The sequence below is a fragment of the Lissotriton vulgaris genome, chromosome 2_1, assembly GCF_964263255.1.
Source record: "Lissotriton vulgaris chromosome 2_1, aLisVul1.2, whole genome shotgun sequence".
Lineage (NCBI taxonomy): Eukaryota > Metazoa > Chordata > Amphibia > Caudata > Salamandridae > Lissotriton > Lissotriton vulgaris.
In genome coordinates, this window is record NC_141687.1 from 458,544,335 (window position 1) to 458,567,687 (window position 23,353).

At 46.0% G+C, this 23,353-nt stretch overlaps 1 protein-coding gene and 1 non-coding gene across 2 annotated transcripts in view; both read left to right on the plus strand.

Annotated features, from left to right (window-relative positions):
• WDR75 (WD repeat domain 75) overlaps positions 1-23,353 on the plus strand; it is a 155,282-nt gene that overhangs the window by 117,185 nt on the left and 14,744 nt on the right. Inside the window, exons 17-18 of the mRNA XM_086955353.1 lie at positions 12,925-13,094; positions 19,221-19,280. Of these exons, the coding sequence (XP_086811479.1) occupies positions 12,925-13,094; positions 19,221-19,280 (230 nt within the window). The remainder of the gene's footprint in view (positions 1-12,924; positions 13,095-19,220; positions 19,281-23,353) is intronic.
• On the plus strand, positions 17,419-17,548 carry LOC147730597 (small Cajal body-specific RNA 24). The gene has a single exon (XR_015308913.1).

The following is a 23,353-nucleotide window of genomic DNA, read 5'->3' on the forward strand; positions in this document are numbered from 1 at the left end:
CACCCCCAATCACAGGGCAATGCGATGTGGATGAACTGGTCAGGCAGATTTGCGTACGCTTTTCCCCCAGCACCTCTGATAACGCTGGTGGCACGCAAGCTCAGGCAACACTCGATGACTCTCATCCTGGTTGCTCCAACGTGGGCTCGCCAGCCATGGTACACCACGTTTCTGGAACTCTCCGTGGTACCGCATCAAAGGCTTCATCTCACTCCCAGCCTTCTGACGCAGAGCCATGGCGACATTCAGCACCCAGATCCGCAACAGCTCAACCTGGCGATCTGGCTCCTGAAGTCCTAGAGTTTGGCTACCTCAATCTTCCTCCCGATTGCATGGACATCATTCGGGAGGCAAGGAAGCCCACTACTAGAGCTTGTTATGCGGCTAAATGGAAGAGGTTTGTCATCTATTGTGGGAACCACGACATTGACCCGCTAGATGCTTCCATTCAAAACATCATCTGTTACCTTTTTCACCTGTATCGATGTAATCTAGCGTACTCTTCCATCCGCATTCACCTGTCTGCTATGGCAGCATACCTCCAAAATAGGCAGCACCTGTCACTCTTTAACCCTTTCGATGCTGATGACGAGCTGGGCTCGTCATGGTGCACAGTGGTCGTGTGCTGATGACGAGCCCAGCTCGTCATAAAACAATGAAAATATCAATTTCCAGCAGAGGAGGGGAATTGCCTTAGCAGCGAAGGTGTTAAGGTCCCTGCTATCAAGGCCTTCCTGGAAGGACTCAAAAGGGTCATTCCACCAAGGACTCCACCAGCTCCGGAATGGAACCTCAACGTGGTTCTTACAAGGCTGATGGGTCCTCCTTTTGAGCCACTGCACTCTTGTGAGCTTCAGTTTCTGACTTGGAAGGTGGCTTTCTTAGTAGCAATTACATCGCTACGGAGGGTTAGTGAGTTGCAGGCACTCACCATCCAAGAACCTTTTTTCCAAGTACATGCTAACAGGGTGGTGCTCCGCACTAACCCTAAATTCTTACCCAAAGTAGTCTCACAATTCCACATTAACCAAACAATTGAATTGCCGGTGTTTTTCCAAAACCCAGAGACGCTGGCGGAGCGCATGCTCCACACCCTTGATGTGAAAAGGGCCTTGATGTACTATGTGGACAGGACTAAAGATATCCGCAAAACCAAACAACTTTTTGTTGCTTTTGCCACACAACACAAGGGAAACGCTATCTCCAAGGCGGGGATTGCTAGATGGATAGTAAAGTGCATTCAGATCTGCTACGCTAAAGCTAAGCGCACTCTCACTATCCCACCGAGGGCCCACTCCACTAGGAAGTTAGGGGCCTCTATGGCTTTCCTAGGTAACATTCCCTTAGAAGATATCTGTAGAGCAGCCACATGGTCTACCACACATACTTTCACTAAGCACTACTGTGTAGACGTGCATTCCAAACAGCAGGCAGCTGTTGGTCAGGCTGTTCTAAAAACGCTTTTTCAGACTGCTGCAGCTGGCACGGGCGGCCGCCGTTAATGGAGGGACTGCTATGTATTCTATGCACAGATATGAATTCAGCAGCCCACATGCCTCGAACTGCAAATGCTACTTACCAGTATGCATCTGTTCTTGGCATGTAGGGCTGCTGACATTCATATCGCCCACCCTCCTCCCCGGTGCCTGTAGCAGCTGCAGTATTTATTCATACAAACACATATGCTCATAGCATGGTCATCACTCACATTCTTCACTCCATCTCTGCCAATGGCTAAAAACAATCTGGGGATGGAGGCGATGCCCATGCGCACTGTAGTCCAGGGGAGGAGCCACCTATCTCGTGATACTTCGAAGACTCTTCCAGGACAACAATGTGCAATCATCCGGACCCAACACTAGGTGGCGGTCTATGCACAGATATGAATGTCAGCAGCCCTACATGCCAAGAACAGATGCATACTGGTAAGTAGCATTTGCATTGTTGCTCGTGAATTTCTGCGATCTGTTATGAAGAAAGGAAGTGAACCACTTGAGAACAGTTCCAGATAAACCCATTCTTGTGTTTAGTAGTTCTAGTAAATTCTCATGTTTAACAGTGTCAAATGCTGATGAGAGATCAAGAAGGATGAGGAGGCAGGTGTTTTGGTCTAGCATTTGAAGTGCGTCGTCAATTATGTGAGTCATTGCCGTTTCTGTACTGTGTCCTGCTCGGAAGCCTGACTGGTGAGGGTTGAGGAGATCAAATTGTTCAATGTGTTTAGTCAATTGTAGTTGTGCGCATTTTTCCAGCAGTTTGGTGAGAGTGGGAATATTGGTAATGGGACGGTAATTGTTGAGATCAGAGGGGTCGGCTGTAGGTTTCTTTAATAGTGGTGTGACTTGACCAACTTTGAGGGAGTCAGGTATGCTTTCTTGTTTGAGAGAGCTGTTAATAATTTTAGTCCAGAGAGGGAGAAGCAAAGGGGTAAAGTCTTTTACTGCGGTAGCAGGAAGGGGGTCCGTGAGGTGATTGGATGGTTTCCGGGTGCTGAGCAGTTTGCCAATTTCTTCTTCCGAGTATGTGCCAAAGGTCGACCATGTAGCATTGTTTTTTGGTTCAGTGGGTGCTGGGCACTGGGGTTTGCAGTAGAGGCTTGCGTCAATGAGGAGATCGCTTTTTATGTTGTCTGTTTTTTGGATAAAGAAAGCAGCGAAGTCTTCACAGGAGGGTGCTTCACGTACAGTGTTGAGTGGTTGGGGTTGATCCTTGGATTGTGATCTGATTAGCTCAAACAGTTTTCTCGGGTGGTTTTTTGCTTGGTCGAGCTGGAGACTGAAGAAGTTTGATTTTGAGCGTTTTATTTTCCTGAAGTAGGCGTTTCTCTTTTTCTTCAGATCTTTTAGGTGCATTGCAGAGGGATCTGATCTCCAGATACACTCTGCCATTCGCATGTCTCGTCTATCCTCATTGAGACTCCCGTCGTACCATGGATTGGAGATTTTAGTAGAGACTCTTTTTTTTAGCTGCATAGGTGCAGCCTCATTAATTATCGAGGTCATAGCGTTGAGATAGTGGTCAGTCAGGGTTTGAACATCCGTATCGCCTGTCGGTGGGAGTAGGAGATTGCAGCTGTTAGGGGGCAAAGAGCTTGGGTTGAGCTTTTTCATGTCTCTTTTCCAGACTTTGGGCTTGGCGAATTGAGCCGGGTTAATTTAAACTTTTTCATTGATGAAGAATGTGACAATATGATGATCTGACCAGTCACAGGGTTGGATGGACTCTAGTTGGATAGAGTCCTCTTTGGAGATGATCAGGTCGAGGATAGAACCTTTCTCGTGGGTAGGGCTGTTGCATATTTGGGTGAGGTTAAGGGCATCAAGGACATTTTTAAGACTATTTACCACTGCGTCATTGCGATTGTTCCAGTGGAGGTTGAAGTCACCAAGGTATATTTGGGTGAGCTGCCGTCCGGAGTTGGATGAGATCATATCCATGATTTGTTGGGAGAAGATGAGGTTGTCCCTGGGTGGGTGGTAAATGCTGTGAAGAGAGCATATCGGTTTGCCCTCACTAATAATGTCGAGGCAGATGTATTCCCAGGATGTTGGGGATGGTAGGGAGTTGGAATTGACTTTCATAACAGAGAGGTTGTTCCTGTAGATGCATGCGATTCCACCACCAATTTTGCCTGATCTGTCGAGCCTGATAATGTGGTAGTTGGGAGGAACCAGAATGTCCATTATAGGTGTCGAAGATTCAGTTAACCAGGTTTCAGTCAGGATGATTAGGTCAAGGTCCAGTGATAAGAGAAGGTCAGCAATGGCGGCGGAATGTTTCGAGGCCGATCTGCAGTTGAGGAGAGTGCATTTGAGACGGGGTGTGTTGAGGGTGGTAGTTGGTTCTAGAGAGAGAGGGACTTTTCTAAGGTTATTTGAGATGGAGGATCTGCTGTTTTGTGTAGGGGGTCTGAGGGGATTTGAGTGTAACGTGGGAATGGTGAGGTGTGGGATGGTTGTGTGATTTTGGGGGGCTGGGGTCATAGGAGCGGAGAAGGGTGAGTGTGTCGAGGTCAGAAGTAGGGTTGTGGGTGCGACGAGGGCGGTTGTTGCGATTGCGAGCTGGGATTGAGGTCCGGTTGGGGGAGAGTTGAGTGAGAGAGTGAATCGGAAGGTCGGAGGACAAGTTGGGTGTGGAGGTGTAATTGTGTGAGGGGTTGCAGGGGCGACGAGGGGGACGGGGGTAGTTGCTGCTGCTATGAGTAGGGATTGGCGCCCGGTGTAGGGCGTGTCGAGTGTGGGAGTCAGCCGGAGGGGTAGGGGACGATTTGGGAGGGGAGGTGGAGGTGGAGGTGGAGGTGGGTGAGGGGTGTATGGGGTGTGAGGAGAGTAGTTCTTTGATGATGTGTATGTCTTCTTTGATCTGGAAGAGAGAGGCCATTATGTAGTCCATGATGTCCATGTTGGGGTAGGTGGTCGAGGTGGGGGGGGCAGCCAGAGGTGAATGACTGCCCCGGGAATTCCCGTGCAGGTGGGAGAGTGGGCTGGTGATCGAGCAGGGCTGCGTTGTGTTGGTGTTCGTGATGGTGTTAGGGAGGAGAGAGGTGTTCGAGCAGGGCTGCGTTGTGTTAGTGTACGGGATGGAGTTAGGGGGGAGAGAGGTTTTGGGCGGGAAGGTTGTGGATGAGGTAGGGAGGATATTGGTGGTATGAGTGAGGGCATTAATGGTAGGCAGGGGGTCAAGGTGTAGGCTGGGAGACCGATAGTAGAGGTAGGGGTGCAGGAAGGGTAATGGGGGCTGAGAGTAGGAGGGGAAATGGGATTGGAGGTGGTCCTGTTGTGGGGAGGGGGAGTTAAATTGAGAGAGGAGGTATGTTCTGCGTAGTTGGTTAGAGGGTAATGGGGACTGAGAATGGGGGGATAACAGGGGGGATTTGTCGATAAGCGCGTAGTTCTGGTACTGGACTAGGTTAGGTGTCTTGTGGGTGGCAGCTGTGCTGTCAGGGGTGAGCGGAGTGTTAATGCCAGCTGTAGGTGTGAGAGGAGTGTTGATGGTATGTGTGGAGGTCCGAGGGATGGTAGAAGGGGTGGGGGTGTGAGTGGTGTAGGAGGGGGAGCGGTCTGTGTCTGTGCTTGAGGCGCGTGTGGCAGTTGCCTGGTGCAGAACTGGGATAGAGGCGTTGTGGGTGGGAGATGGGAGGTCAGGGGTGGTAAGTGTGTCCCTGATTGAGGGGTATGTCGTAGTTAGCTGGCGCTGAACTGGGATCGAGGGGTTGTGGGTGGGAGATGGGAGGTCAGGGGTGGTAGGTGTGTCCCTGATTGAGGCGTGTGTAGTAGTTAACTGGCGCTGAAGTAGGTTGGAGGGGTTGTGGGTGGTGGGAACTGTGAGGTCATGGTTGGTGGGACTGGAGGAGAGATGAGTGTTGGTCCGCGAATTGGAGAGGTGCTCTTTGAAAGTGGGGAACAAGTTGTCTAGTAGTTCCAGGTTCCTGTCTGTGGATTGAGCTAGGACAGTCCCGTTATTGTAAATAGTGATGGTGGCTCTGCCTAGGAAATGTTGGGATGGCGTGATGGAGAGAGTTAGGCTGTGAGCGGATTTCCTGGTGGTGGAGACGGTGAGTAAGGTGAGGAACGCTTTTCTCCATTGAGCTCTGCGTGTGGTGTGGAAGATGATATCAGTGTTCAGGGATCCATTGACCGGTGAGAAATAGGTGTCAGCAGAGGGGGTTTCAGGGTGTGACCTAAGGAAGTTGTGTTTAAAGCGTTTAGCGGCTTTTTTGGTGAGTGTTGGTGGGTAGTTGATTTTATATGTGTGATTGCCGATAGGATCCATGTTGGGATGGTGGTTTAGGTGGGTGTGGGAGAGTGCACTATAGTGGTACACATGTGCAGGGAAACAGACATATACAATAAGTTACATAATACAGAAGCGGTACTAGTGGTCAACCAGCATACTCCAGTATAAGAGTGTGTAGTGAAACAAATGCATATAATAAGTTACAAAGTACAAAAGTGGCACTAGTGATGAACCAGCATAACAAAAGTATAAGAGTGTGCAGTATGGCAGATGCATACAGTAAGTTACAAAGTACAAAAGTGAAAAGTAGAAAAGTAGGAGTGGGTGCAGGTTGAGGAAATGTGCCGGATAGTGCAGAATACAGGTGAAAGTATAATACCGATGGAGTATAAGAGCAGGATACAAATGCAAACACCAATTTACATAAATCAAAAATCAAGAATCAACATTGACATTAGTTAGCAACCAAGATATATGAGGTAGCAATCTGTGGATTACAAATGTTTAAAATACAGGTAGAGGTGACACTAGTGAGCAGCAAGAGATATATGAGGTAGCAGTCGGTGCATTACAAGAGAGAAGAGTGAGAATGGATGCAGTTTGCAGAACTGTGCAGAATAATGCAGAATAAAGAAGAAGTATAGGATATGAGGTAGCAGTAGGTGCATACCAGGAGAGAGAAGTGGGAATAGGTGCAGGTTGCGGAAATGTGCAGAATAGTGCAGAGTACCAGTTTATTTATTTTATTTATTTTATTTAGAAAGTTTTATATAGCGCGGACAAGATCCTTGCGGATATCAGAGCGCTTTACAAGAGAAGTACCTGGGGGAGCATAGACAGACAGGTGGAACAATAGGTCACATAGTATGAGACAGCATTCGATGTCCAGAGCCCTCCTCCGCCGTGTAGCGGGGGACCTCTTCCAGCCCTCCGAAGTCGTCGAGCTGTCGGGACTAGGCTCCTGGAATTTCAGCTGTCCCTGTGATGTGCAATTAATAACAGTACTGAAAGGTTGAGTGAGAGAGTTCGGGCGGGGAGGTGTAGTGGAACAATAGGTCGCAAAGTATGAGACAGCATTCGATGTCCAGTGCCCTCCTCCGCCGTGTAGCGGGGGACCTCTTCCAGCCCTCCGAAGTCGTCGAGCTGTCGGGACTAGGCTCCTGGAATTTCAGCTGCCCCTGTTTATTGCGAATGTTCAGAGTAAAGCTAGTAGGGATTTGCTCATTGTAGATCTCAGGCAGTTGGCATATGATACATACTTCTAAGAGTCACAAAGAGGGCAGGCACGTGAGATAACGAACTTTACCCGAAGGTGTCAGAGCGCTTTACATAGGATCCAGTGGAAAACATAAGGACTGACGGTTACATGCGTAAAATGATTGCATATTTTTGCATTACAAAAGAACCAGTTAAAAGCATACGGACCAGGGATTACAAGTGTAACAAAAAAGGAATACAAATGGATATACTCTAGGCCTATACTAGTAATATCTCTATCAACATAGGGAGGGGGTAAACCTGGATATACTCTAACAATCACATGGGAGACTAGTCGCTAGAGTTCTCTATATACATAGGGAAGGGATATGACTGGATATACTCTAAGAGTCACATAGGAATGGTGGAGAGCACAACGTTCTACAGCATATACTAGTGATTAGAGCTATCTCTATATACATAGGGAAGGGAAAGGAAAGGACTGGATATACTCTAAGAGTCACAGAGAAGGCAGGCACGTGAGATAAACGAGAGATGGAAGCAGAAAGTGGTGAAAAAGACAGTGAGGAGTGTGTCAGAGGCAACAGGAAAGTCGAAAGGACAGTGAGAGATCACTAAAATGGCAGAAGAGAACGTTAGAAGAAGAGGCAAGTCATACGGAGAAAATGGCGGGGAGCAAGAAGGTCCAAGTCCGACAGTTCCGGAGTAGATTACTAATAGAATATAGGAACAGTATACAGATGCAAACAATAACATACGTAAATCAAAAATCCAGATCAAAAGTGACATTAGTTATCAACCAACGTATATGAGGTAGCAATCTGTGCATTACAAATGTTCAAAATACAGGTATAAGTATAATACTGCAATAATAGGCATTAGTTATCAACCAAGGTATATGAGGTAGCAATCTGTGCAATACAAATGTTCAAAATACAGGTATAAGTATAATATAATACTGCAATAATAGGCAGACATTCTTTCATATGAGGTAGCAATCTGTGCGTTACAAAAGTTCAAAATACAGGTAGAAGTATAATACTGCAATAATAGGTAGACATTCTTACCCAAGAAGGTGTAGATACCTAACTGAGCAAAGTATTCGGTAGTTGAGATTATTCTAAAATGTTAGGTTCTTAGTGTAAGTTCAGATAATGAAGCCCGCCCAAGGGAGAGACCAGTCAGAAATGGCCGCCAAATAGGTGAGATAGAGATAGTCCTCTGTTTGTTGCTGTTGCTTAGATAGCAGGGAAGAGCAGTTTCCCTTCACATGGCTTGGCAGTTCGGGCTGGACTGTTCTCATGAGGCACAGGGTCAAGGCTGATTTGCATATGGCCATGTCTGAACTGGGTGGTGTGGAGTGCAAGAAAACGATGGATTTAGGCCCAGATCTCTGTACTGGGGTGAATGTATGACATTGTTCTGCATTCTGTCCATTAACTGTTGTTTTTCCATCTTACGCAAGTTGGCATCCTCACCGCGGGTCGTGCGGGAATGCCCTTTTGATGAATTGGTGCGATCTATTCGCCTACGCTTTTTCTCCGATCCCGTTGGTGCCTTGTGTGCTGTGGAAGATGCGACGGCAGCCCTGCCACATTCTCCTGCTCGCCCCCCGATGGCCCGTCAGGCGTGGTTCTCGGAGTTGCACCTTCTGTCCCTGTGGGAGCCCATCCTCCTTCATCCTCAACAAGGGTCTAATTTGCCATCCGAACCACTCCTCTCTACAATTGTCGGCCTGGAACCTGAGCACCTTGAATTTGCGCATTTAAATATCTCGCTGGAATGCAGAGACATTCTAGCTCAGACCAGAGCTCTGTCTACCATTAAGACTTACAAGCTCAAATGGTAGAGGTTCTGCCATTGGTGCGTGGCTACGAATATCCATCCTATCCATTCCACTCCGGAGCAGCTACTTCCGTTCTATTTGGACCTGGCTCAATCCGGGCTTTCCCATGCTACTTTGACAGTTTTCTTGGCTGCAATCTCTGGTTTCCGGCAGGATGGCTCCTCCTCTCTCTGCTCGTCCAGAGTTATTAGTCAGTTTTTCAAAGGACTGTTCCGGAAGTTCCCACCTCTTTGGCGTCCTCCTCCCACTTGGCATCTCAAAGTCGCCTTAGCCCAACTAATGAAGGCGCCATTCGATCCTATCCATAGGGCGGACTTAAAGTTTCTGACCTGGAAGGTAGCCCTTTTCCTTGCTCTGACATCTTCTCGTCACGTGAGTGATCTTCATGCTTTTACTGTTAAACCTCCTTTTCTCCAGTTCAAACCTGACTCTGTGGTGCTTCGCATCAACCCAACTTTCCTGCCGAAGGTGCCTACGGATTTCCATCTAAATGAGCCTGTTTTTTTAAAGACTTTCTTTGCCGATCCTCAATCTCCGACAGAGCAACGACTGCACTCTTTGGACATCAAACGATGCCTTAATTTTTACATCAGCGGGATTGCCCCTTTTTGCTGGTCCGATCAACTGTTCATTGCTTACGGACTCATGCGTAAAGGGCGCCCTGTTACCAAGCCAACTATTGCACGTTGGATTTCTTCAGCCATTGTCTTCTGCCATCAGCAGGCCGGCAAGCCTCTACACTCTTCAGTGAGGGCTCATTCCACCAGGGCGATGTCATCCTCTACCGCCCTGTTTGCTGGTGTGCCGCTTCATCAGATCTGCCGAGCAGCCACGTGGTCCAACCGGCACACGTTCACGAAGCACTACTGCTTGGATGCCATCAAGGAGGCGGATACAGCAGTGGGGCAGGCAGTACTTCGTCATCTTTTTAACTAAGGTGATCCTCTGTCTTCCCTCCTCCACTACGGTTTTATATGATTGCTATCAGTACTTACATGACTGTATTATTACTGTCTCTTTGGTTTTCTCCATGCTGTTGCATAGCAATCGGACCTCTTCGGATGTTACTGCTCTCTATTCTATTCAACCATGTGAATCTATGAAAGACACCCTAATACTGGAGAAGAACAATTATTACTTACCTGTAAACAGGTGGTTCTCCAGTATTGGTGTCTTTCATAGATTCACATGCGACCCACTCTCCTCCCCTCAGAGGCTCGTTTTCTCCTCATCGAATCTTTTGTCACTCATGTGCTACGAAAATCTGAGGGTCTGAGCTCTGAGGAGAAGGTTCTGGAAGGGTGCTGGCACCTGATTGGCTGTAGTTTGGACTAACATAATGACAGGAATATGTTACAAGTGTTTTTTCTTTCTATCATGTATTCCTATATAGGAATTGTTTTTTTTGAGTCTTTATTATGTATTTACTACTATTATTTCATGTTATGTATTTACGTACATATATTATTGGTTACGTTATTACTATTTTATTTACCGTGGGACTCCCACTTCGACGACGGGGAATAATCAAGCATGTGAATCTATGAAAGACACCAATACTGGAGAACCACCTGTTTACAGGTAAGTAACAATTGTTCATTCTCATGGTATGGATTCAGATTACTGAAGATAAAACAAAAGTTTTATAGTGATCGATATAGAGAATCGCTAGTTTCCATGCAAAGATGGCCCCCATTGAAACTCCCTTTACCCGGAGGAAATAGTCCCCTTGAAATGAGAAATAAATCTTCATTATAATGATTTCCAACAGATCTATAATGAAATGGATGCACTAAACTGCCCTTCCACACTGCATCTCCGTTAAGTCTTTCGGTATCAAACAACACACAAACTCGTCAATGAGGAACACACAAACAATACTGCCAAAACGGCACTCTACACACATTAAAAATATCTAACCGTACACCCCCCTTACAATATTAAGATGGTAGTAAATCCCCTAGCTCTCCCGAAACGTAACTACAACAGTGCCTCCTTGACAGGAACCACTAAAATTCACCTAATGTGGCTGCCAGGCTTGTCGCAGGAATCAAATGGGTTGACCAACTTCTCACCTGCCCTTAAGTCTCACTTGGCTTCCCATTGAAGAATAATGCATCTACAAGACAACTTGTATCCCACACAAAGCCCTACATACAAAAACTCCCTATTTTGAAATGAAACTATCGAGAGCAGGAAAAAGCTCTCTTCTGATCATGCTTCCCAAACTTACAAATTAATCGCTGGCAGGCTCCTTCTCTGGAAACGCCCCTAAGATTTGGAACTCGCCCCCTAAGGACCTCGATGCAGCCCGTCATTTTTGTGCTTCAACCGGGACCTCTAATCTCTTTTGGTCAACAAGTTCTTTATCAATGATTGAGGTGAGGTCCCCTGACTTACTGACTAAATAGTCTCGTATCTACCTCCATCCTCATTTCCCAACTGCTTGATTGCTATGTTTTACTGTATCCATACTGTGGATTACATTACTGCTCTATTGTCCTATTTTTTCTAACCCACTTGACTTGTCCTTAAACTTCTTGTTAAATTATTTCTCAATATGTTAAGCGCTCTGATACCCTTGTTTCCAGCCAGCGATATATAAAACTGAAAAAAATAAATGATCCATGCATAGCTGTAGACCAACTGGTCCCTTAACCTTCAGGGCCCAAACCCGCATTACATACACATTCAGAGAATACTTGCAGTCTGATTCCCTGAAATAAAATGTCATTTAGTACACGAGAGAGCTCCCAGCACAGGTATATACTGATGACTTGTAAGGGAGTTTTCAAAGAACTACTGGGCCTGTATAACAGAGTGTGCTGTCCCTGTTTGCGCCATGGTGCACCTTTAAACAGGTGTGCTGGACACAAACAAATGGTGTACCCTATTACAATTAACGTGCTGCCCTCAGGGTAGCCTGGAACCCGGGTCTACACTGGGGCAGCTCATTCAGTGAAATACAGAGTGTCTGTTTATAAGTACACCCATCATGTGTTTCAAAATGCAGTTTACATGCTGCCTGCACTTTAAAGAGGGGAGAGAGGCCCCTTTCATGCGGGTGCAGTGCGTGGCTGCACCTGCCAGGCCCCTGGAACTCCCTTTGCCCCCTCCAGAGAGCTGACTTAAGGAGGCACACTGACAGTGCGTCAACTTTATGTGCCATACTGTCAGAGTGCATCCTAAGGGCCTGCATGCCTCCCCCCACCACCACCGCCCCCCCCCCCCCCCCCCCCCCCCACCACCACCCTTCATCTGAAATACGGGGCAGGTGCAGAGGCACAGTGATTACTAGTTTGCATGGACCCACGCACCAGTACTTGAGACGGAACACCTTCTGAAGATGGCACTAGGGCACATGTAGAGCCAGCTCTATCCGTATTATAGAAAGAGCTGCACAAATGTCTACAGCCCCTTCTGTGATACCATAGTGCTCCAAATACGTGCTCAGTCGGGGCCTGAGGCATTCTGTAGCACAGCTCTAGAAGGTTACCTCTTGGGCTGCAATTACCAGATTTTACATTTCAGGTATGAAAATTGCTCTCACTTGTCAAGACTACTGCTTTCTTTTATTCAAATGTGTTGCTGTTTTTTAAACTTTTTTAGCCTTCCAAGTGGAAAGATGTCACAGCTTTGGTGTGGTAACGGAGATCTACTTAAGCTACTATTAAATACTGCTTGGTACCTAGATGCTTGTGGTGAAACCTGTCTTGCCTGAAATGATGAGGGTTAGGGCTTACGAGAATAGATTTCAGTTCTTACCCTCAAATAACTCCTACCTGCTTGGAAGAAGATATGATCTGAATCTAGAGCTTGGGGGCTATCTTCATAATTGACAAAAATTGGGCCCACATTGCCCCACCTGAATACTCCATTGGCCCACCCAGATGAAAATTCCTGAACTGGGCCTGGGTCTAAAGTTGAGTGCGACAAAAAAGCAGTAGCTAGACATTTTTTGGCTTCAAAGCTTTCATTACTGAAAACTGTGGTTTGATGTGCATGGTCTTAGTATGGCTTTAGGACGTTCTGGAAATGTGGCTGATTTTAATGTACTCCATTTTTATTATTACCATGTTTGATGCAAGTTTTGCTCAAATGTATTCTTCTTTTTTGTTTGACAGTGTTTGTTTTCAAACCTGATGAACCTAGACCACTGTATGTTCAGAAGGGTGTCTGTCGTGGTAAAATACAATGGGCTGTGTTTGTGCCAAGGGATATTCCTGAATCAGTCAGCTCTGAAAAACACCAATGGTTAAATAGATCTCAGCTCTATTTCCTCACAGAGACGCAGGTGAGAAAACATACTACACTATGAAGTGGTTACAGATATTTGGTGTTTTAGTGTCTTAAATTGAACTTCGTGGAGTATTTGTTTAAGTCATGCTAGTACAATAGTTTTCAGTTTTGACAGGGCCTGATGGTTGGGGGTTCGTAGTAAGTCACTGCTTTTTATGAGCTTTAGGTGGTTTCAGGTTGTTTAAAGATTGACTTCATGATTGCACTTTAGTAATAAGTTGCTGCCAGAGTGTGAGGGTTTGTTACTCTGATCTGCATATTAACCGCATGATTGAAACAGCTCATGCTGATGCGGTGGATTAGGAAGATTGTGTGTATAATATAGATTTTTAATAGTGAAGTACCACAGTTAAAGTGCGAATATTGACCATATTCGCACTTTAACTGTGGTACTTTCCGATCAATTCCATACCAGTAGAAATACCGCACTTGCTTTTGATGGTGACACATGGCTCTAGAACAAAATAATTTAGAGCATACATGTAGTACACCTTTTAATCCACTATCACTTTCACAACTCATAAAAATTACCAGCTCCGCTGCAGTCGCAGGCGTCTAAGCACACCTGAGTGGCATTTTGCCACTCAGGTGGACCCCGATGATGCATGTCACCAACCAGGTTGGTGAGTGAGGGGTTTATAAAGAAAATGTTTCTTTACATGCATCTCTTTCTCTACACTTTTGATCACTAGGACACTGTGTCCTGGGGTTACTCCTTCATTTGTTTTTTTTTAGAATTCAAACCCTAGGGGACTAAGAGTATAGCCCTCAAAAACCCTTACTCTCCCTTTGTTTAGTACGTAGCAGTAGAACTAGACACCACAGGGGCATATCTGCTCATGCAGATATGTCCTCACAAAAAATATAATGCTTCTTGCCTTAGAGCTCAAAGGCCTGCTGTAGGGGCGATTTACATATATTAAATGCAGTGAATTTGGCATGACACACAGGAATGTCATGTTGTGTTTGCACCATGTATCACAGCCTGAAATGGAAGTCTGTGGCATTTGTATGTGGGTCTCTTAGATTGGCATAAGATATGCTGCAGGCCTCTTTAGTACCACTGGCCTAGGGACCTAGAGTACAATTTACTAGGGACTTACAGGGGTGCTAAAGTCCTTAGCCAAATTGTAGCACAATTAGGCTTTACCTTGTTTTAGGGAAAGAGCACTGCACGGAGGTCTGGTTAGCAGGCCACCGTAGAAAATCAGCATCTAGTAGGTAAAAAGGGGGCAGAAAGTGGGGGGTGAGTCTGGTTCAGGTAGGTGCAACAAAAGCCCAGCTCTCTACACTGGGCATGTGATTTCTGGCACAAGCAGTGCAATTGTTCCTGTCATATGTGGCATCCACGCTGGCAGTCTCCGGCCATGATTGATAACCTGGGACTATTTGATTCTTATTTACTTGACGTGATGACCCAAGGTGTTACACTGAATGTGGCCACGTGGAACGTAATGGTTTGTGGGACAAAATCAAGAGGGGTGTGTTGCAGTATATTAAGCGGGTTGAGCTGGATCTTGTGTTGCTTCAGGAAAACACATCTGGTGGGGAACTCTTGTAGGGCCCTGAATAGGAAAGGCTATAGCCTCATGGTTCACTCAGGCTCGCCTCCGGTTCCAGAGGGGTGGGTATTTTGCTCAGAAGGGGCTGTCCCTATATCATCCATGCCACCTGGACCGACCCTCAGGGCAGATATGCTGCAGTGAAGGGCTCCTGGGAGGTCCGAGTCATCAATGTTGTTTCTGTCTACGCCCTTGCCAGACTGCAGCGACAGACTCTGAGAAACGTGGGCACCTTACTGCTGGAACTGCCTTTGGGGTTGTTAATACAGGCAGGGGACTTTAATCTGACGATGAATGGTTCCTTGGACCGGCTCCCGGCCATGATGGACCCGCCTAGAGGATCACAATTGTTGGAGTTCGCGAATGCCCTGGGGGTTGTAGATATTTGGAGGTGGTTCAACCCGCTAAACACACGCTTTACGTTCCAATCATGAGTACACAGTGGCCAATCGCGGATTGATTATATGTTTACACATGCCCAAGATGTTCATGTTTTCACAGAATCCAGTTGTCTGGCCCGTGGGATTTCCAACCATGCGCCTGTACTGGCGACCCTCGGATTCCGCCGTACAGGTCGCCCATATTCCCTTACCGAACAGCCCCTGGACACATAAGATTCTGCATTTTAAAGACTCTCCGTAAGGATACAGAATATTATTTTGCTGAGAATGTGGACTCTGACAACTCGGCAGTGACATTATGGGGGGCTTTTGGGGCAGTTATAAATGGCAGGGCATTGTCATTAGTGGTAGTGTACTGGGTGGAACGGTCTAGGAGGGTGATTGATTTAGAGGCAGATATTTCTGTTCTGGACAGTCTATTGCGCAAGATCCTAACCCCGCATCCCAACACAGCTTCGTGGTCAAGAGACAGGATTATAGACGGCTCCTTTTTGAGGGTGCCTTGGCGAGCTCTCTGACTTCCCGCCATAGGATTTATGAACAGGGCGAGCGCACAGGCAAGCTCTTGGAGTGGCTTGAACGGAGGGAACAAGCTGCCAGATGGGTAAATGCTATAGCTGACCCGGCAGGCACGCTTCTCACCGACCCGCAACTGATAGCAGACACCTTTGCAGCCCATTATAAGGAGGTCTATACTAGCTCGCCTACAACTCAGGCCCCACTCTCGCCTGACCTCCTAGTCACCATTGACGTTCCTACCATTTCCCCACAGGATAAGGATACCCTAGAGGTGGACATTATGGTGGAGGAGGTTCAGAAGGCTATACACAAAGTCCAATCAGGTAAGGCCATGGGTCCCAATGGGCTCCCCATCAAGCTTTTTAAACCAATGTCTTCACTCCTCGCACCACATCTATTGAATCTATAGACTGAATGTTTCGAGTCAGGCCTCCTCCTCGTGGATTTCCGAATAAGACTGTCTGACTGTGCGTCCTATTTCCCCATCTCCCTCCTCACGGTCGAGGCCAAGATCCTGGCTAAACTCCTGGCAAATCAACTCCTTCCTTATGTAACGGACTTGGTACATCCGGATCAGCCAGGATTCATGCTGGGGAGAAACACTGCTCGAAATCTGCAACTGGTGCATGAGGCTATTGGCAGGATTCCCACTTTAGAAGAAGACGCAATCCTATTATCAACTGATGCCTCTATGGCATTTGACACCATTAAGTGGGATTTTCTCTTTACCTTTTTGGCCCGCATGGGGTTCGGGCCCAAATGGATACGCTGGATCAGTCAACATCGCTCCGCCACTTTACTCTTCATCTGGGCACAAGACATGGGTGTCCCTTGTTCCCATTACTCTTCGCTTTAGTACTGGAACCGCTTGCGTTGTGGGTTCAGGGTGATCCAGGGATATGTGGTCTTAAGTGGACGGCAACTCATGAGGACCGGATTTTACTCTACGCAGATTATATTCTCCTATATATAGTATTGGAGAGGGGAAAGTCTTCTAGTAACTCTGTACTGTTTGTACCGGCATCCAGTTTTTGCTGTAAACCAATAAAGTTTTTTTAAAAAAGTGGGGCACACCCACAATCGATCTGTTAGCCACCTTCAAAAACACAACATGCCAAAGCTTCTCCTCCTGGTACCCACAGTCTGAGCAGTGACCTGTGGGGGAATCTTAGCTTACACTTTTTCTCCACTACCTCTAATCCCATATTTAGTGAGAAGATGAGGCAAACATTCATTACTGTCATTCTGATCTCACCAACTTGGGAGAGATGGCCATCGTAGTGCTACTGGAAATGTCAATCAATCCATAGGAAAGGATATTGATTAAACTAGACTTCTTGACTGAGCATTAGGGTCAGCTCGGGCTCCAAAGCTCAGGGAAATTAACCTCGTAGTTTGACACTTGAAGTTTTAGAGTTTGAATACCACTATTGACAAGCCTTGCCACACAACAGATCATAACAAAACTGCAAGCCTGCTGCTCTGTCTATGCTCTGACCTACTGTACCATTCACGCCGATCATCTGTCTGCCCCATGATGTTACAGGCCAAGCACTTAATTGGTTCATATCTTTTCTCCCTGGTTGCCATCAAGTGGTCTCACTTCCCCTTTTCTCTCCAATGGAAAGATGGGAGGCTGCAGCCCTCTACCCATTTTATTTAGTTTTATCGGAACTTAGACTGAAAATGTTTGCATTCAGTTGTATTTATTCAAATGAGGCCTGAGCTTGTCTTCATAAAGTCTGTTTTTTTCTACAGCACTTGAAACTTCAGTTAAGTACAAATGTTTTAACTGTTATGGGGCATTTAAAATTATCCAATTGATGCTTCATATTAATGGATACTTGGGTATTAACAGTTTCTCCAATTCATGGTGAAAACTGTACACAAGTGTCCTACAATAACAGAGGTTATCTAACCAGCTCATAGAAGTTTAAATGGGCTGGCTCGTTCCACCTCTTACATTTTCACACCAGCCAGTGTGGCTAAATCGATTTCCCAGTATGTTATGAGCCTGTACATTAGCCTTGGGTAAACTGAGTCCTTTATATCCACTGTAATCTGAGCTTTAGCCTTAAGAATGAAATGAACATTAGAACAACTCTTGTCTGAGAGTGCGGCAAAAGTATTTTTTCAAAACCTTCTAAAGAGGATTGAAATGTATATTTATTCTGCATATCATTCACCTATGATAAGTCCACATGAGACATAGAAATGGTCTTATACAAATTGTTGATTCAACTTTTTGTTTTGATGTGTTGGTTATCTTATAATTAGGTCCTGTGTAAAGTTAATTGTCCCCCCCCTTCAAATCTTGTGTGTACGATATAAAACCACAATATGAATGAATTAATTAATAGAGCAGACGTTTGCTTTAAATTAGCTTGGTCAACTCTGGTTCAAATTAGTCTCCAGAAGCTAAATCTGACAATTTGAACGAGTAGCCACATGGAAATTCTAAGGTGAATGTTGATAATCTGGTATGAAGTATTTGATCAGGCTTTTCCCTCTCCAACAAACCGTGTTGGTGATGTGAGAACTGTCAATATTATCTACAGACAGAACAGTACGCATGCATCCTGTAAACTCCGTATGCATTCTTTCAACAAATTTGCTGCACTGCATACTGTTATTTTACTTTTGAAATCTTTGGCCAGGAGTTAAGTACCCCATGCACTCTAAACTAAAATCACAAAACCTCGGTATAAAACAGTGTTCGCATTACCTCTTGTGAATGGAAGACCATAGGTAAGAATTGGGAAATAAATAACTTTTAGTAAAATCCACTGTAATAAAATACTTCTACGACACAAACCGCACAACTTCTTTGCATATGTATGGGGGCCTCTGTTCTTGGCAATAGTAACAAACTATTTAGTCTGGTCACATACATTCCTGGCTAACACAATTGTTTGATTAAGCTCCGGCTGCTACAGTTTTGTCATTTTGTAGCCCTGTAAGCAAATGACCAAATTATGAATCTTTTACTCAGTGCCATTTTGCACTGTTGCTTACTCTCGACATGGTCGCCAGGTGCAGATTTGAGACTCCGTATTCAGCCACACAAGAAATGCATAATCGGGAGAGTACACAGTGGTGATAGATTCAGCTCAAACTCCTGCCCGGTATTTCACTGCAGGCACACTTGGTCTGTCTTCTGAGGTGAGCAAAGCAACTTGGTGGGGGGTTGTAGAGTGCACTAACAGTACTACACTTGCTAGGGGGCGCGCATTTAAAGCACCTAGATGTTCACTCGCCTGAGTATATAACGTGCCATAGGTAAAGGCATCTGTTCATTGCAGGGCACCATGCCACCTGCATATTATGCTGGAAAGAAATGTGCACCATAGCAGTGACCATCACAGAAAATGGTCCACTGGTGTTAGTACAAACTTCTGTAAAACTAGCCCAAACGCCTACTTTTCCTCCCAATGCTAATCTATTATGCGCCCCCAGATACTACAGTAGCCCAGCCTTGCTATCCTTGATGCCCTTTGGACATTCTTAAAAGAATGTCTGTTATTTGGCAAATACAGTGTGATTCATTCATGCCCTGATTTTTATTTTGAGTGGAAAAGCATGACTAAAAATTAGCTCAACCAAATCTTTTATTGATATATGAACTGTTTTTCCTTCTAGGATCTGATGACGTTCAGCACAGAGTCCCCAGAAGATAGGCTCACACCATTAAGCAAACAGGTATTTTTTACTCTAACCACTTCAGAAGTTGCGTGATTTGATCTTCACGAGGAAGTTCCCATCTTTTTGTGACCGAATGCTTATACGATGTATGATCACACAACTACAGCAGATGCCTATTAATTTATTAAATACATGTTTTATGCATTTAACTATGGCATGTCATTCACATGTAGGCATAGCAGGCTAATAGTGTCAACTATTCGGTAGACACCACTGTCTTTTCATGTGCCATTACATACCAGTAGTTTTGAAGTTTAATTTGTATCCTTACTGTAATTGCTTTTATTGGGGTACGTATTTTTAAAGCATTGGATCTTTCATATATTGGTGCTGTTTGAGTATCCTACTGTGCCCAAATGTAGACAATATAACCTGGCTTTAAACAGATCAATACAAAGGGGATATTTTCATATTTAGTTGTGCTTACTTTCGGTCACCCCATCCTAGATTGATCAGAAATCTCCCCCAGCCCTGGCACCGGTCACCAAACATTCCCTGACCCAAAAGTAGTGAGATTCCTTAACCGTCCCCTGACAGATAAGTTCAAGTTATTTTCATCTTTGATAACAAAAGGTTTAAGCTCTCCTTGGTTCAGGATTTATTGCTGGAGATTTCTTCACTCCAGTCTTGGACAGGCAGAGAAATTTCAGCTTATGGAAGAAATCTTTCTTCAGATAATGTAGTCATTTTGCAAAGCAACATTTTAACATGACGCTCATTTGTCTTATTTCTTTACCATAATCATGTGCCCAGACATGGTCTCTTCCATTGCCTCTCACCAGAACTGAAGCGAGAGAGAACTGGTATGGTAAATGACTTTACTGGACATCAACAGCAGAAACCAGACTTCAACTTCCTGGCCTGACGGTCTGGGGATCCTTCTTAAGCCCAACAAGCCTAATAAAGAGCCTCTGGATGTGGCTGGATGCCACCCTCGCCATTCTAAAAAGCGTGCTGCCAGCTGCTTTGGCGTTCTCAGGATACTGAAGTATACCACCCAGAAGACTGATTGGCAGGGCCTTGTAATCTCACGCCTCGATTATGTTAACACATTGTATTTCGGCTCTCCCTGATATGTTACAGGTGATACAAAATGCCGCTGCTTGTCTCCTCATGAACCTCCAGAGGCAACAGTCTGCTAAAAAGGCTTTTGCACCCGCTTCCAGTGGAGCATTGCGTGCAGTTTAACCACTTGGATGCTAATGACAAGGGTAACTTGTCATGCACTGCCCATTCATTTCAATGGAAATCTCATTATATGGGCCTAATTCCCTTAGCATCCGAGTGGTTAAGGCCCAATGCATTCTGCATAGAGCACGGCACAACAAATCCAGATGGGGTGGTCACTGAATACCCTATACAAACTCTAAACTTTGGGACACCCTACCCATAGTTACAATGACTGGACCGTGAATTCATTCCTTAGGACCTTGAAAAGCTGGCTTAGGAACTAATTCCTCCCCTCCTATAGCAGTGGCTAATGCATTGTCTGTTTCTGCGATGCGAGGCCTCAAGGTAGTCATGCGTTGTACAAGATTTACAGAAGAGAATAGAAGTCTTTTGCACTGTTCAAGAAAAAGCCCAAGGAATCTTATGAGACTCTCCGCTGTGAAAGCTCCACTCGCTCTCGTTACTTCGAAGCCAAACCAATTCAGCTTGTACCTCAGGTGAAGTGAATCACCCTCTGCATTCAACACTTCTTTGAGCAATGTCTGATGTTGAGTTCCTGCTGTTTACCCTCCGCATCTACTGACAACTCTGGCATAGGCCGTCGACCATGCTTCACGGGTGGGGCTCTGATGGCTTAACTATAATCTGCACTGACCTTGACAGCTGCCCCAATTTCAACTTCTGTCCCAAAACTAAAATCTTTTACCATCTTTTACACATTTTCTTTGCGAATACTCTTGACTTTGCTGTGTTACATGGAAGTTGGACTCCAAAAGGAGAAGCACAAGAGTAGGTGAAGAGAAATAGCAAAGGAATGGTTCTGAGTGAATAATAGGGGCCAACTTCTAGATTAACCTAATTTCTGAGGTGAATCTTTAGGATGTACAAGTAGAAAAAGGCAAGCTCCTCTTATACGACAACCTAAGAAGGAGGACTTAAGTTGTGCAGCAGTGGAGAAGACGACTGACGTGACCCCAGCTCTACCAGCCTGTCCATCGACCCTGCTTCCTGAGATCGCCAGCAACCTCAAGAAGCCCTGAGGACCTGTGCTGACTTCAACAATGACTCCTGTCTCCTGTCTCCTGTAGATATCTGATTTGTCCAGCAAAAGAAACCAGCACCAGTCTCCAGATCCAGACGGATCCGCTACACTGCAACACTCTGCAGCCAATGCCCCGGCCCGAGTTGAGTGACTTGCCTATCCTGAGAGATCTCCCTGGCGATTCTGACCCCATCGGCATCGGTGGCTGACATCTCCAGGACTCCCCCTCGATGCCTGCAGCTTCTTTTCAAAGGGTCCCCCCGACCAGAACCAGCTAAAGAAACAGACACCGAAAGGCACCCCTGCATTCTTCCCCCGACTCTGAAAAGCCCAGCCAACGATGCCACAGCTATCCAACTTACCTACCCAGCCGTTGGTAGTCTTCGTCCATCCTCCTGGTCCAGTCCTGCAACCACTTTCCAAACAGACGACCTCCATTGAGAAGCATTGGGTGTCCGCTGATTTTGCACCCTGCCGCCGCTCGTGGTGCGGTACCTACCTGGTCTTGAACCTTGCCCTGTGTTGTCCCAAACCCCTGAAGCCTCGGGAAGTAAGTAGAGTACTTAACTGCTTAACATTGTTTTCCTCCATAGGGTTGGATTGTAGTTCTACGCATTCCATTGAACTGTCTAACTGTAACATTGCAAAAGTATACAACTGTACTTGATAGAATCTTATGGATTCCATTCTTTAAACTGTACAATATACAACTGCACTTATAAAACATTACTGCATTGAGAAGTATTAGTGCTGGTAAGTTGTAGTTGGAACAGGTACCAAGGGTTTTGCAGCGTGAATCATTCTGGATTCACTATGCTGTGCATTATTCCGCGGTTTTGTGGTTGGGTCCGGAATTGTAGTCTTTTCTTTTCTTTATTTTATTTTTTTGTAGCCCAGGTGGGCATAGACGTCCCACCTTTTGGTGTATTTCCGGTGACGTCGGCACGCTTCCTGCGGAAACACCCACTCTTGGGCGCCATCTTCAGATTCTTTTTTCCGCGGTTGGGTCTGGATCGTTCCTGAGAGGGCTCCAGACATTTTTGGAGAAAGAAGAAAACACACAGTTTTTGGACGAAAAACATTGGAGAAGACTTCAGGAGACTACATCATCGAGAAGAACTACGAATGAGGGAAGGAAGTTCAAGATCTTCGAATTTCCATTGAGGAATGCGAGCGCAGGGGGCCCCCTGAATGCATGAGATGTACAAGACTCCTTTCAAGTTCTGCGCAAATTGCCACCACGTATGCGCAGAAGGACTAGCACCCGGTTTGCAACCTCTGCCTACCGGTAGACCACGAGAGCAGCGACTGCAACGCCTGCTCTGCCTTTACGCCGAAAACTCTTAGAGTTCGAGCGAGACGGAGAGTAGCCAACGCCAGGATGCAGGGCAAGGGCCTGCCTCCATCCCTTCGAGACCTGGGGCTATCTTCAGACGAAGAAGACTACGCCGCCAAACACGGTCGTAAAGACCGATATTACAAAGACTCCAAAGAAGGTAGGAGACTCTACGGCCCCGAGAGACCCTGAGTCTCGAAAGATAGAGGGAAAATCCTCAAGCGCGGGCGCCGAAAGCTTCGGCGCCCGCACCTAAACCCAGGCCCAGCGGATCCTTTGAGTAGTCGTCCCCGGCGCAGAGAGCTAAAGAACAGCAAAAGCAGTCGAAAAACATTTCCGAAAAGGAAAGTCTGACTCCGAGGGAGAAGGACCCGAAAAAGGCTCCAGCGCCGATGCCGAAAATAAGCTCGGCGCCGATACCTTCGACGCCGAAAATAGGTTTGGCGCCGAATTTACCACCAAAGAGACCAGCCGAACCATTGGATGCAGATCTGGCTGCCGAAATGGAGAAGAAGAGGCACC